This window comes from Convolutriloba macropyga, chromosome 12 (genome assembly GCF_964194025.1).
Source record: "Convolutriloba macropyga chromosome 12, txConMacr16.3, whole genome shotgun sequence".
NCBI classification, from domain to species: domain Eukaryota; kingdom Metazoa; phylum Xenacoelomorpha; order Acoela; family Convolutidae; genus Convolutriloba; species Convolutriloba macropyga.
Genome location: NC_134479.1, coordinates 47,035,231 through 47,051,223, shown reverse-complemented (window position 1 = coordinate 47,051,223; position 15,993 = coordinate 47,035,231). Strand labels below are relative to the sequence as shown.

General features: G+C 36.6%; 1 protein-coding gene across 1 annotated transcript in view; it reads right to left on the bottom strand.

Moving 5' to 3' along the window:
• The window catches only part of LOC142350517 (uncharacterized), a 129,063-nt gene that overhangs the window by 52,368 nt on the left and 60,702 nt on the right, over positions 1 to 15,993 (bottom strand). Inside the window, exons 8-11 of the mRNA XM_075402367.1 lie at positions 5,907 to 6,117; positions 5,211 to 5,384; positions 4,682 to 4,831; positions 1,602 to 1,829 (exon numbers count right to left, since the gene is read on the bottom strand). Coding sequence (XP_075258482.1) covers positions 1,602 to 1,829; positions 4,682 to 4,831; positions 5,211 to 5,384; positions 5,907 to 6,117 — 763 coding nt within the window. The remainder of the gene's footprint in view (positions 1 to 1,601; positions 1,830 to 4,681; positions 4,832 to 5,210; positions 5,385 to 5,906; positions 6,118 to 15,993) is intronic.

Below are 15,993 nucleotides of genomic sequence, written 5' to 3'. Positions count from 1 at the left end.
TTTGTTTTGCTCTTGAATTAAATCCGACAAAAATTGAATAACCCCTTTGCACATTACCAATCCTCTTCATTCTCTGGAAAATCTGGAAATTTAACGACTGGTTTTTCATCTGTGCAATTGTTTTACAACAGATTTAGTGACAAAAGGGTGTCACTTTCGAGAAAACTTTTTAACCCTACCCAGTTTGAAGTGCAGACCCAAATTGAGCCATGATCAGACCCACTCGAACGAACGCCCTTGTGTTCCCAGACCAAAATTAAAAATTACAGGGTCTGGACTGCAGTTCGATCGCAAAATAGTTTGGGCCATGGTCTGATTAGGTCTGATCAGAGGTAAAATCGGTCTGGAAGGTCTGAGCAGAGGAACTTCGTTCTAAAAGATCTGATCAGAGAAGGATGCGAGCGCACTTGAGTCTGATCAGGGGCCATATAGAGCGCACTTGAGTCTTATCAGAAGTAATCCCGTGGGCAACTGAGTCTGACCTTTTTTGCAATTTTTTTCAATGAGTACGTTGTTATGGCTGTACGACCCAAAAAAAGTTATCTGTTCTGACCTGAGACTTATTTGCAGTTCCTTGCCTCCGATCACAACGATCAGGACAGAAGAGTCCAATCACTAACCTGTGCTGGATCCCTTTATAAAAAGTAACAGCAACTGTAGATTCAGACGTTTCTTATAAATAACTGTCAAACTTCATCTATGGCGCCGGCGAACTTAAGCAAGGGCATGCAAAACTTTGAATTTAAAAATTTCTTTTAAACTTCTATTTCAAAAAAAATATTTTTGCTTTTGAGTTGACTTCATTGAACTCTCTGCTGGAGACTTAAAGTCTGGTGCCTGTTTATGTATAGTTTCTGATCAGAGATGGCTTCGTTCTGGACAGTCTGATCAGAAGTCAGTTCGCTCTGAAAGATATGAGCATAGTCTGTTTTTAGTCTGGACAATGATCTAAGTTTGAGTCTGATCATAAGCGCACTATAGACTGGACCATAGTCGGGGCATTATCTGATTAGAAGTTATCTCGGTCTGGAAAGTGTGATCAGAGGGCATTTTGTCTGGAAAGTCTGTTCAGAGTTCAATTTGGTCTAGAAACTCTGATAAGAGGTCACTTCAGTCAGGATAGTCTGATTATAGCTAAATTTGGGCCTGGACTTTAACGAGGGTATCAATTTGGAAAAAAATGAGCAGCCAAAAATGATTCAAAAAAGTCTCCAGAGAAGCAGAACAAGAAAAGTCCAATACGGCGCTTGAATTTTCTCCGAAAACTTTTCGGCAAGAGCGTTTTCTCAACCCTTCATTCTACCAGGCATTTTGTTGCCAAAGTTTTGTTTTTTTTTTACTCAGGAAAACAGCTTTGAATTTTTCTAACTAGAAGAAATTGAAAGGGACACAAAGAGACTGGTCAGTTGAATTAGAATTTCTCTCATTGAAGCGCTTCCTCGATTTTCCATTAATCTTCTGACAGTTAATAATCAATTGAAGGATTGAAACACAAAACCAAAAAAAAACAATATTATATTGTTTACAAATCGCGATGCGAAAAGCCCAAATACATGCAAGAATTTTTTTCAAATCTAATCTCCAATAGGGAGAGTGCCAACCATATTTGACGAGCTGATTGTTTGAAAGGCAGTAATATCTCCCATGTTCATGATCTCATCGAGAGATATGACGTCACTCCTTCTGCCGTAGCTCTCAGTGGAAAGATAAACAGTGTATGTCTGTCCAGACGACAGTCCAGTCAGATGAACTGTTGTGGTCGAAGGGGCATCCAATTTACATCCGAGGGCACAGTTTCCATTTTCTGGTTCTATTGTTACAATCAGGTACTGAAAACAATTCTAAGAACTTTGAACAAATAATAACAAATAGTGATTGCTAATGAACTAAAAAATAATTTGTTAATTACAGAAAATTTTCGCTGTTAACTTCCCATATTTTAAATAGCTAGATAACAACCTACGGAAGCGTGTTTTTGTTGTCCGAAATAAATGCTATGACATCTACCATGAATTCAATTTGGGACAATAAAAAAAGATAATTATTTACTTTAATAAATTGTCTCTGACTATTTTTTGTCGAAAATAATCAAATATATAAAAATTTCTATAAATCATATAGCTGCTGGAACAGATATCCAACTGTTTGGTTCAAGGTACAAATTCACTGAAAGTGAGAGCTCTTTATGTAAATGGTCTTAGGAAACCAAATTTATTCAATTTTTTTTGAAACACCAAAGCGATATAGTTTTAGATTGAATTTAAAGCTGAAAAGTTTTTTCTTGTCTTTTGAAGGATTAGGCGAGAAGTTAAAAATATTAAAATTTCAAAAACAAAATAGAGATTAATTGTGATGCTTTAAAAAATCACGAAATTGCATTTAAATATATATGCTATCAATGCAAATCAGTTTACGATAACTAATGATGAGATCATGAAATTTTTTAATGAAGCAAAATTTATCTGGGTCTTTATAACTATACCCGCTTAGCTGCACGGGATATAGAACGTATAGCGCTCTCTTCAATTATCTTAAGCAGTTCATAATAAGGGAGGGGACTCAATTTTCGTGATTTGTGATCCGTAGTGGGGAAAGACCCCCCCCCCCCCCCCACCCCCACCCCCCGGTTCCTTCTCCTTCCCAAGTGAAATACAGAAGTTATTCGTACAAGATCTTGCAAGACAGAGTTAGTCCTGTAAGATTTTTGTAAAAATCTTGCAAATTTAATTCTTTGGAAGAAACTTGCCATTAGGAAAAGAAACAGCCAAAACTAGCTAAAATGAGGAACTAATGGCATTTGAAAACACGATCCCGTAGGAAAGAAGTTTAACCCATAAGAAAACAAAAACATTGGAGACAGTTGGTTGTCAAAATTTGAGACTTTTCTAGAAATCTACATTTCTTGTCAAAATTAGATACTGCAAAAATTTCCTCAACAAATAAAACGCATTTGTTCCCTCCTAAAATAGAAAGCTTCAGAATTGGTTTTGAGTCATACCAGTGTCGTATTCCTGGCCACAATCATACACTCAGCTGTATATCTACACTCAGGTGGTCCTTATTCATCTTCAGTTAACATAAAGTGGACTGCCAAAAAGTTGCATTTCGGAAGGAATCAGACATAAGAGTTACATCGGATTTTTAAAAGCAACTAACTTTAACAAAAAATTTTATATTCTCGTCTTTTAAAGTTACAGACGAAATCTTTTTTGAATCCGTCTCTGTACCTAAAAAAGAATGCACATTGACGTTGTTGGTTAGTTGAAATCATACTTTGTTGGTTTGTATCTTTTATTAGCCAAAAAAACTCAAGAACATATCGAAAAATTGATAGATATTTTAAGTCTAGATAGGCAAAAATTTATTTCAACTGCATTGGTTGGACAAAATCAGGTACCCCAACCAAATCCATCCTCTGGCACTTTTACGTTTTTGTCTTCTTATAAAATACAAAGTGGTTATACCAAGCAGATCAAAAAGGAGTTGCTTTTTTTCGTTTTTTTTTCTTTAAATCTTCATAATTTTTGTTTACAAAAGTTTCCCTCAACTCTATTTTGTAGACAAAATCAGATACTCAAAAACCGTTTTCAACGCTAAGACTAACTCAGTTTTTTTACAAAAAAGTCCAAAGTCTTAGATGAATACGGAGTCGCTTCTTTTTTTTCTGAAAACCTTTGTGCGTGGAAATTTTCTTGCTGTGCTATGTTGCTCACTTTTTTCTTCAGTTAAAAATTTTGGACACAACGATGACCAGGAGAGGACATCCGGGTTGAAAAGAAACAAAAAAGAAAGCAACGAAAACTTCAAAAAGGAAAAGGAAAAGAAACAAAATGTTTGAAAAGAAGAAAAAGCAATAGCCCGAAGGAGCTTCTCTGGTTATCTTGCTGTGATATATTGATAAAACGATACCGTTGTATTTCTTATGATGCTTCTTTCATTTTTTCTTTATATTCGATTCTTAATCTTGCCGAAAATTTTTACACTTTAGGATAGGACCTAGGACGCAGTACTTTTTTTTGTCGGTTTAAGTTCCTTCAACGTAGGATAGGCCTTTTTCGGCTATTGTTGGGCGCTTTTTAACTAAATTTCTAGGCTATTGTTTTTAAACAAATCTTGCAAGATCTTGCAAAAAGAGTTAATCGTCTAAGATTCCTGTAAGAAAAAACTAATCTTGAACAATCTTTTAAGAAAAAGTTAATCTTGTAAGAATCTTCTAAGAATCTTGTAAGATTTAACAACGTCTTGTAAGAATCTTCCAAGAATCTAGCAAGATCTTCCAAGATTAACTTCTGTTGTCGACTCGGGTTTATACTCATTTGAAGGACAAAATACCCAATTCCTATATACCTAATGTGAAAAAATTTTACACGATAACAATTCTCAGATTTCTGGGGACTACCCAACATATACCCAAACTTTATTCTAATGTTGAGACTACCTCCAGAATATTTATTAGGCATAAAATTTAACTAATGCATTATTGGCCATACATCAGTGGCCCGTAGGATTTGATATGAAACTATTGCATTTTCAGCAGACATGGGATTTAGTTATCAGCTTAACTATGATAAAGATGCTAGAAATACTGAGTGATGATTTGTATTCGGACTATCAAAGCTCAAAGGGAATAAATTGGGTGTTTTGGCATTGTGTATATTGTCATGTAACCTTTTGTACGAACCTGGACAAAGCCGAAGTACTCAACAGTGAGTGTGAGTTCACTAGAATCCACAACTCTATAATCTGGATCCTCGCTGGGAGGAAGAGGGTACAGAGAGTCTTCAGTAGTCATGACGTCACTCGACAACAAGTTGTGACTCACAGATGTAATCTAAAAGAAATATATAGATTATTAATTAAATTGGGTTTCAAAATCTATGGATATTTTTGTTATTCACTCAACACAAGCACATTACACAGATATGACAGGCCGACAATAGGCTTCAAAGAAAGAGTGTCAAGTAATGCCTTGAAGCAGTTGAAATTTCCCAGTTACGTTCTTAGTTACAAACAAGGATGCGCCCATGTCTGGGTTTCAGGTGGCATTTGGTCCGACTTGGTGTTTTCATACAGAAAAAATGACCGTACTGTATTATTTCTTGCGAAATTTTGAACTAGGACCGCAAACTGCGTGTGTCTAGGTGTCTCTAATAGGTGGGTCTAGATATATCATTGAAACTTATCGCCAGAAAGAAAACAGCATTCACAACCTCGTAAATGTACTTCATTCCAGCAGTCAGGGCAGTTGTGTCTTCCAAAACCCACCCATCAGTTGCAATCACGTGTGTCCATTGTCTGTTCATAACTGTGTCTTTTATTATGTATTTCTCTATCCTCCTCTCTTGTGCCCATGTGAACTGAAGCGTTGTCGTCGATCGATCAGCCTGAAAATTTTAAATCTCATTATAATTAGGAAGAAATGGTTAATAATGCTGGAGTTGTTGTAAATTGTTCGTTCAGTTCAAAGAAAATAAAGCTGTACACTAAACATTCGGGGGTTCACGTAAAACGTTTCCGGATCGGCAAAATTGTTCTCAATCCACTGGCGGGTGTGACGATCAATTACAAAAAAGCTTCAATCTTTAAAGAAAACATATGATGCAGCTTTGTAGAATTATTTTAAGACAAAAAATTGAATTAAAACAGGAAAATTTGGCTAGAACAAAAAATTTGCATTGCTCAATTTTTTTGCACCTATGTTTCACTTACTATCTCAACAATGGAACGTTAATAGAGAAGCACCCTCACTTCTCTGTACTCTATAAAGTTGTTCAAATACTTTGTTGAAACGCTTAGTGATTAAATGCAGCATTTCCTGTTGGAATAATACACGCACACAATTTTGAAGAATCAATGAAAGAATTATTCTACCAATGACAAACAGAAAATACAAAGCGTTACGTAACCAGAGGTTGATTTCCAACAGTGAAGAGGAACGTGTCATAACTGTCTAGAGTTCCAGCTGCAGTTATAATTGTAACAGGAACTGTGGGGGGAGTGAATCCAGAATAAGAATAACTCCTTTGAAGGGGGTTCGATCCTCGGCTCTTAGCAACAACTTGCCAGGAGTAAGATGATCCCGGAATGATGTCGTCAAAAACATACGACAGAGACAGGCTGAAACGTTTATTGTCAGTAAACCTTTTACATCGTAGAATTTGATAACTTATATCCTTTTCTATTTTTCTTATTGAATATTTTCTGTAATGGCTACCCTAATTGACAAAATTAAACACACACATAACACAATTTTACAAGTGAACCTGCCTGTTTCTTAACGAATTTTAACCAACATAACTTTGACATTTTCCTTTGATTACTAAAACAATCAAAACCTTTTCATCAGAATTTTAATATTCTAAGTTACGATAACTTGAGAACACTAGTAACCCCGAATAACGACGATAATTAGTACCCCTTAATATATATCTTCTCAACGCTCTACTTTGCCTATTTACTTACCAAAAGTCCTAATTTGTCCAGATTTATTATTGACTTGACTCAGGATTTGCTAGATCTTGGCAGGAGACCTGACTCCAGACTTGCCAATCTTCATCATGTCGTGGAAAGTCTTCACAACTCTTAGGACTTGAAAGAAGACTATCAACTCAAAATTTTTTCCTGGTATATGGAAAAGCCAAATAGACGCAGGATGTGTAAGAAAAGCGTCAGGATGTTTAGACCACAGTTAAATCAGTTCAAATTGCTCATAAAAATTGTGAGTTAAAAAGCAAAAATTTTGTTTAGGAGTTCTGAGCAAAAAATTGTGGTTAGGTGACCTCCAATGGCAATTAGTGATGGGATTTTTCAGCAATCAATGCATTAAAATTTTTTTTGAGATGCTTACAAGATTTGGGTTTAGCCTAGAAATTAAATTGAGAAAGATCAGGGCAAATGCAACAAAAGGAGCGATTTATCAATTAAAAAAGTGAACAAAATGCATATGCAACAAAACAAACAATCGATCATTTGAAACAATTGAACAAAAAAGTACGACTGAGATTTGGAAAAAAATCAGATGTCTAGAAACTTTTTAGACGATAAAAGGGAATTGAGAAATGTATTGCATAAAAATGGAGAAATCTTGCGGAATAACAAAGTGATATTCGACAGTTTTACGAATGAGAGAAAAAAAAGTAAAAGCTAAAAAATGAATTAACTTTGAATTGCTCCTTGAACCGCAATAACTAAGTCGGAAGATGGACGGAAGAAAAATTATGCACAGATCAAGATCACAGTTATTATATGTTCTTCTCCCAACTATTTTGGCACCAAAATGAACTACAGATGTTGCCGTCCCGTACAAAGCAAGTTGAACAATTCGAAATTTGTTACAACTTAATTTTCGTACTAAATTTAATGTTATGATTCAACGAAACTCCTCTAAATAGATTTGCCATTGATATAAAACAAAATGATCAACCAAAACGCTTTGAATAAGAGTTGCGCCTCCGATCTTAACAATAACATCGTCCAAAGAAGAAGCTTAAAGCTATTACCAAAGACTCTTATCTTGCGTTAGGTTTTATAAGGAGCAATTGGTGGTTCTGATACAACAAAACAATGAGGGTCGACATATTTTAAGGAACAATATATACATAAACAGTAACTAAAAATCCATTTACAAAAGTGACACCCAGTTGCGTGAAAAATTGTTGTTGAAAATTCAGCATCGAAACAAAGTGACCGTAGAAAAAGATCAAACAGAAAAACGATATTCTGATATTTTTCGAGCATGCACAAAAAAGTTTGCGATGAGGTCTGAAATCTAGTCACTTTGTTGGTTGATATTTTGCTAGGTTGATCCTTTACCCTTTAAATTTGGATGAGAGAGTAGATAAAGTTTTTAATCTGCTCCGGTGCTTATAGTATCTATTAGGGTCAATGGTTGAATATTGTGATCAGTTAGAGTTTCTCATTGATTGAGAATTAAAAAAAGGACCTGTTTTTCATTAATGGTCTCTTTCTAAAAGAAAGATATAGTTTACAGTAGTTTTTACTTTTTTTAAAAAAATTGCTTTTTTCTCTATAGGGTAATTGTAATATGGGGTTGCAATTCCATAATAAAAGATAAAAAATGAATTAACTTTGAATTGCTCATTGAACCGCAATAACTATGTCGGAAGATGGACGGAAGAAAAATTATGCACAGATCAAGATCACAGTTAATATATGTTCTTCTCCCAACTATTTCGGCACCAACATGAACTACAGATGTTGCCGTCCCGTACAAAGCAACTTAAACAATTCGAAAGTTGTTACAACTTAATTTTCGTACTAAATATAATATTAATATTATTCAACGAAACACCTATAAATAGATTTGCCATTGATATAAAACAAAATGATCAACCAAAACGCTTTGAATAAGAGTTGCGCCTCCGATCTTAACAATAACATCGTCCAAAGAAGAAGCTTAAAGCTATTACCAAAGACTCTTATCTTGCGTTAGGTTTTATAAGGAGCAATTGGTGGTTCTGATACAACAAAACAATGAGGGTCGACATATTTTAAGGAACAATATATACATAAACAGTAACTAAAAATCCATTTACAAAAGTGACACCCAGTTGCGTGAAAAATTGTTGTTGAAAATTCAGCATCGAAACAAAGTGACCGTAGAAAAAGATCAAACAGAAAAACGATATTCTGATATTTTTCGAGCATGCACAAAAAAGTTTGCGATGAGGTCTGAAATCTAGTCACTTTGTTGGTTGATATTTTGCTAGGTTGATCCTTTACCCTTTAAATTTGGATGAGAGAGTAGATAAAGTTTTTAATCTGCTCCGGTGCTTATAGTATCTATTAGGGTCAATGGTTGAATATTGTGATCAGTTAGAGTTTCTCATTGATTGAGAATTAAAAAAAGGACCTGTTTTTCATTAATGGTCTCTTTCTAAAAGAAAGATATAGTTTACAGTAGTTTTTACTTTTTTTAAAAAAATTGCTTTTTTCTCTATAGGGTAATTGTAATATGGGGTTGCAATTCCATAATAAAAGATAAAAAATGAATTAACTTTGAATTGCTCATTGAACCGCAATAACTATGTCGGAAGATGGACGGAAGAAAAATTATGCACAGATCAAGATCACAGTTAATATATGTTCTTCTCCCAACTATTTCGGCACCAACATGAACTACAGATGTTGCCGTCCCGTACAAAGCAACTTAAACAATTCGAAAGTTGTTACAACTTAATTTTCGTACTAAATATAATATTAATATTATTCAACGAAACACCTATAAATAGATTTGCGATTGATATAAAACAAAATGATCAACCAAAACGCTTTGAATAAGAGATGCGCTTCCGATCTTAACAATAACATCGTCCAAAGAAGAAGCTTAAAGCAATTGCTAAAGACTCTTATCATGCGTTAGGTTTTATGATGAGCAATTGGTGGTTCTGATACAACAAAACAATGAGGGTCGACATACCTTAAGGAACAATATATACATAAACAGTAACTAAAAATCCATTTACAAAAGTGAAACCCAGTTGCATGAAAAAAAGTTGTTGAAAATTCAGCATCGAAACCAAGTGACCGAAGAGAAGGATCAAACAGAAAAACGAGATTCTGATATTTTTCGAGCATGCACAAAAATTTTGAGATGGGGTCTAAAATTTAGTCATTTTGTTGGTTGATATTTTGCTAGGTTGATCCTTTACCCTTTAAATTTGGATGAGAGATTAGATAAAGTTTTTAATCTGCTCCGGTGCTTATAGTATCTATTAGGGTCAATGGTTGAATATTGTGGTCAGTTAGAGTTTCTCATTGGTTGGGATTTAATAAAGGACCTGTTTTTCATTAATGGTCTCTTTCTAGAGGAAAGATATAGTTTACAGTAGTTTTTACGTTTTTTTCATAACAATTGCTTTTTTCTCTATAGGGTAATAGTAATATGGGGTTGCAATTCAATAAAATATTATGTACCATAAGAATCATTAGCCTCTTGGGATTTAAAAAAACCTAGTAAACTCAGGTTTATGACCAAAGCAAGCTCTTTAATTCTGAATACTACTCGTAGCAATTGTCACTGCTAGAAACTTATGGAGTAGATACCCCAATTTTGTAACACAAAAATTAATCTGCCACTACAGGAGCAACCCAAGTGACTCCTATAATACCCCGGTCGAAAAACAGGGGATAATATAAAAAAGTATGGATTTTTGGAATCCATTTTCCAGAGAAGTCTCTAATTTTTTTGCAGATTTTTTTTATTTTTAAGTTTTTGTTTTCTTTTGGAATTATTAGTACAATATCTATGCACCATCTTCTGTATTTTTAAGTTTCCATAATTCGAAAGCAAACAAAAACAAAAACTTGTATGACCATGCGTATTTTCGTATGTGTTGCGGTCGAAAGACTTTTAAATTGAAATTTAAATGTTTCTGTCGATAACTTTAAACGTATATAACCTTGCTAATGTCTAACCAGTCAAAAGTTGTCACGAACATTGCCCTAATATAATTTCTAGTAGTTAAAAATGGAGTTTTTAGCCAACAATTGTTATATTATGCAAGTTTTATGTTGCTAAAAGTCAATGACCTTAACCAAGGTCATCAGTGTATATGCTCAAAGTATTCCCTCATCTTATCCAATCAATTGATGCTCTCAAGTGCTTGATTGGTCGAAGGTCAAAACCGGTATACGGGTGACCTTGAAGCAAAAAATAGACATTTTTTCACAATTAGGTGCTAAAAGTTCCTAAAGTACCGCGAAATCATTCAAAAATTTGTTGTCATCTCAAAGCCTAATCTCCTAGGTATTGTTCCTGTAATAATTTTTTTATGATTTATCATTTTTTGGTGCAGTAGTTTTTGATTGTTATTGGAAAAGTGGCTTTACAGTCAAAAACGCCATGTTCAAGGTCATTTTTCTACATGAAGATGTGGTTGTATAAAAACACTTCCGTAAAAGCAGCACCCTATCTCACCAAGCTCTATTGGTCGGTGCTAGTTTCATTGAAATTACTTTCCGCTTTTTTCTCCACTTTTCTCGCTTAAGTCCGAGAATTGGCGAAAATCATAACTTTCTCATCAGTTTAAGATCAATATCTTAAGTTTTGTTGTTATTGTTAACCTTCATTTGAACCCAATGTGTGTCTAAAGGCTATGACTTATGACTACAATACTAAGTTGACCACTTTCTGTAGTTGACATCTTTTTAATGCCAAATGCAGAAACAAAATGTTGTGATTTTTACCCCTTTGTTCAATTTGAAGTAAATTATTTGAAAGTTAAGTATGTTTAATCTTCACGAATGGTGTAAAGTGGTGTGATGTTGTTTCCATCGGGTAATTTGCATTTTTCTGCAGTCCTTTTAACGAATGTTATGGTATTTAATATTCCACGAACCAAATTGTTAATGGTTTATACTGTTGTTTATTTGTTATGTAAACATTGTTCTAAGTTATTCATTATAGAGTTTAAAGTTTTTGTATCAATCAGTTGATTGAACTTTGCTAGTTGTAATCGAAATATCAATTGAAGACCGTTTTTCAATAAGTTTCATGTTGCAGCGAGTCAAAAGATTGAAACCCGTTTTTTGAAGAGTTTCGATTTGACAGTTTTGGGACCTTAAATATCTGCGAACCGGCGGCGTAACGTTATTCTAAATCTGTAGTTAGATAGCAGCCGTAAAAAGTTTTGGTCCTTCATTGACCCGGACATAGGAAAATTTGTTTGCGAAGAAGTTGTCTTTTATACGACTATAATACGACAATAATGTTTGAAAAACCGAAGAAAAGTAAGGAGTTCAACCGTTACCCAACAGATTCCAACGCCTGCAAAATCAAGCCATGCTATTCACGCGATTACAGGCTTCGAAGAACCAGTTTGAGAACAGCTGGAATCAAATCAGAGCTCATGTCAACAACGCAGTGACTCCAAAATTCGACTTCGCTAATTCCATGTTCTGTCGAAAGAACATCCGACTTTCGAGGTGCAGCTCCGCTTTAGATATGTATTTCAGTGTAGAAGCGGCACAACGAAAGATGTTGATGAAGTTTGAGGAGCAATGGAGAAGAACTTCGTTTGAGCAGCAAGCTCAGCAAAATATAAAGATAATTGAAGACCGGCTCTCAGAATTTTGTAATAATCTTCTAAATGCGTATGATACACGTCACAAGGAACAAAATGACAATATTGCTAAAAGGAATGTATCTTTTCATGAAACGACAGCATCAACGTTCACTAGTCGAAGTCAACGTTCAACAGTTCCAAAAGCTCCCCAGACGCCAACACTGACGGACAGTGTACCAAAAGACAGTGGAGTACATTTAGTTAGCAGCAACTCACAAAGTCAACAGGACGACTCTTCTACTCAGAAGTCAAGAAATCACTTGAGCGACGATTTGAACAGTCGATCATTAGAAGATGATTTTGAGCGAGAAGAAGAGAAGAATGTGCGAAGGCTTCAGCGTATCGAGGAGAGACAGGAGAAAGCCAAGGAGAAGACAGAGATCGAACAGAAACGGCTTCAAATGGAGTTCGAGAGAAAACAGCGAGAGCCCGAGGAGCAGATGAGGCAATTAGATGAGAAGCTTCGACTTCGTTTGCTAGAGGCTGAGTTAAACAGCTCAACAGGAGAAATGTCTGACAAATCGAGAAGTTCCTTGGAATCTGATTCTGAAGAACGTAAGCCTTCTAAGGATTCCTCCAAACGTCTTTCTGTTGGTTGGGATAAATTTGCAGAGATCATGCAAGTTGAGTTGCCAGAAGAAGCATCTGGATCTTTTCCCAGACGTTCCGAAGATTTGTATATTGAGTTGCCGAGTATAGAAAGCGGTACGAGTCCGACAAAGATTACGAGAATCCATTCGAAATGGAAACGAAAGTCGAAAGTACCCCAATCGGTCGAGGGGAAAGAAGATATTCTCCAGAGCGATCGACATATGCCAGTTCCTATCTGCCCACAGGTGGTAAATTTTCTGGATATAGTTTGCCTCCAGTAACGCCTCCAGTCAGTACCCACAGAAGCTTGCCTAAATTGAAATTGCGCGAGTTTGATGGCAATCATTTGATTGGCCCGAGTGGAGAGGAATGTTTTTGGCCACAGTTGACAGCAGTTCTATCAGCAACGATGAAAAGATGAGCCACCTGAAGGCTTTGCTGACCGGCAAAGCCAAGCGAGCAGTCAATGGATTGGGCTATTCAGGTACCATGTATGTTGAAGCATGGAACACGTTGCAGAGAAAGTTTGGACAGCCTCATCCCATTGTTTCATCTCAGTTGGCCAATATACAGAACTTCAGCCAGATTAGATTTAACGACTTATCAGCTCTGGCTGAGTTTGCCGATACAGTTTCTACATTCGTGAATATCTTGCAGCAGTTCGGATATTCAAACGATTTATTTTCCTCGAGTAACCTCGATATTGCGATCAGTAAGCTACCGTTAGATACGAAAAGACGATGGTTTGAGTTTATCGAGTCTCCAACGAAAACAGTAGGAAATCCGAACTTAGTCGAGTTCAACAAGTAGCTTCAAGAGGAAGCTCAAGTGCACGAGCGCTTGCTCCACTATACGCCAACAACGTCAAAATTTGAGCCAAGTCAGTCGATGTTTGGAAAGAAGCCAGACTTCAAGAAGTCTTCGAAGAATGAGTTTTCGTTCAATTCAAATGACAGTAAGGACACGTCAGAAGTAAAGTGTCCTATTGATGGTTCTGATCAAAGATTTTGGAACTGTGAGAAGTTAAAAAGTATGAAGATCGACGACCGATGCAACGTTGCGAAAGAGAAGAACTTGTGTTTCTGTTGTCTGGGAGACAATCATCCTGCTAAAGATTGTCCAAGAAAGCGGAAATGTGGAATTGATGGTTGTGAGAAGGCACACAACAAGTTTCTACATTATACGAAGCGTCCTAAGAACAGTAAGCCAGCTACCAAGACAGATGGCACTAATCTTACCAGTAATGCTGAGTCAGTTCGAGGATTGATGCAGATAGCGCGAGTCAGAATCTTCGGACGTGATGGACATTTCGAAGATACTCTTGCTTGTTGTGACACAGGATCAACTCAGACATGGATTGATGAAGATCTTCTCCAGAAGCTTGGTAAAGGGAGAAACTCAATTAACTTCATGACAAGCAGTGCAGGCTACAATTGGGCCGGCTAGTAGCATGAAGAAAAAATCAAAGTCATTGACAGTTCACAGTCAGAAGAACTTGGAGATCGGAAAGAGTGTCTACAATGTCCAAGAATGAAACAAACGTATCCGTACTTGAAATGCGTTGGTTTCAAGCAGATTGACTTGAAGAGAATCACAATCATTCTAGGCCAGAATGCCTATGAGCTTATTCCTCCGCTAGAATACAAGAACGGCGGAGAAAACAAGCCATGGGCGGTCAAGTTGCCATTGGGATGGACAATCAATGGTCCAGTACCAGTAAATGAGTTGCGTTTGAGGGCAGCATGTCATGTTTCTAACGAAGACGATGTAAAATTAGCTGAAGTTGTCAAGAAATGGTGGGATATGGAGTCCTATGGAAAACTCGTGGTCGCTGACAAACGAACGAAAGAACATAAGTTGGCGAGCGATATTCTCAATTCCACGATTAAGTTCATCGGAGATTGATACGAAGTCGGTTTGCTTTGGAATGGAGAGCAAGCAGCTTTGTCCAACAACTTTTTGTCAACTTCGAGGTCTTAAACATCGTCTAGATGCAGATGACTCCCTCAAGTTGCAACATAATGACACAATTGCTTTGGATTTGAAGAAATGATATGTTTTTATACTTTCTTCTGACGAATTAGCTGCAACGACGAATCAACCAGTGTGGTATGTGCCTCATCACCCAGTTTTGAATCCCTATAAACCAGATAAAGTGAGGAGAGTGTGTAATGCTGCCCTTAAATTTCGCGGTTACTCACTCAACGACATGCTGCTAGCAGGACCAGACTTGCTAGCAAGTTTGATGGGGAACTTAGCATGATTCCGTGAGCAAAAGTATGCTCTAAGTGCCGATATTGAAGAAATGTTTTTTCAAGTTGAAGTCAAACCAGAAGATAGACAGTTCCTGCGGTTTCTTTGGTTTGATGAAAAGGATCGAGTAGTGACATATCAGTACAATCGTCACATCTTTAGAGCAAAATCGTCTCCAACATGTGCCAATTTTGCCTTTCACAGATGTGCTTTGGACAATGCAAATGGTTCAGAGCGAGCGAGTTACATTGCGTGTCATAACTTCTACATGGAGGTCTGGCTAGTGTTATTTAGCAGTCAGCAAGAAGCTGCTGAGTTGAAAACAGAGTTAACAGCACTCCTAGCTAAGGGAGGTTTCAAACTGACCAAGTGGGCAACGAATTTCGAAGAGAATGAAGTTCACGACAAAGCCTTGACAATACTTGGATTGGACTGGAACAACGAAAATGATACCCTGAAGGTATGTCGAGGCATGCGGTTTGAGCCAGAATGTCGTTGGACCCAACGTAAAGTTTTGTCAGTTGTTTCGAGTGTCTTTGATCCATTGGGATTCTTAGTGCCTTTTGCCATTCGCGGACGAATCATACTCAAGGGAATGTGGCAGACGAAAGGACAACAGTGGGTCTCTATATTGAAGACAATTTGAACGACCAGTTTTCCAATTGCGTCGCAGAGCTCAACGCCGGTGAAGCGTTTGATGTTCAGAGATGGTATCAGAATTCGAGCGAAAGTGTTCGAAACGACTTGCAAGTATTCGGAGATGCATCCGAAGACGCGTTTTGCGCAGTTGCGTATGTTGTGACTGAAGATGTCATTCAAGATCGAAAAGTCTCTTTCATCATGGGTAAAGCCAGAGTTGCGCCAGTTAAGCATCATACGATTCCAAAACTTGAGTTGATGGCAGCTATAACTGGGAATCGTTTGAAAGACTCTATAATGAAAGAATTTTCGATTCATTTCCACAAAGTTTACTTGTGGTCTCATTCTACAACTGTCATACAGTGGATCAGATGGAGCATTGAGAAGCAGCCTACGTTTGTTGCCAACAGAGTTGCTAAAGTAC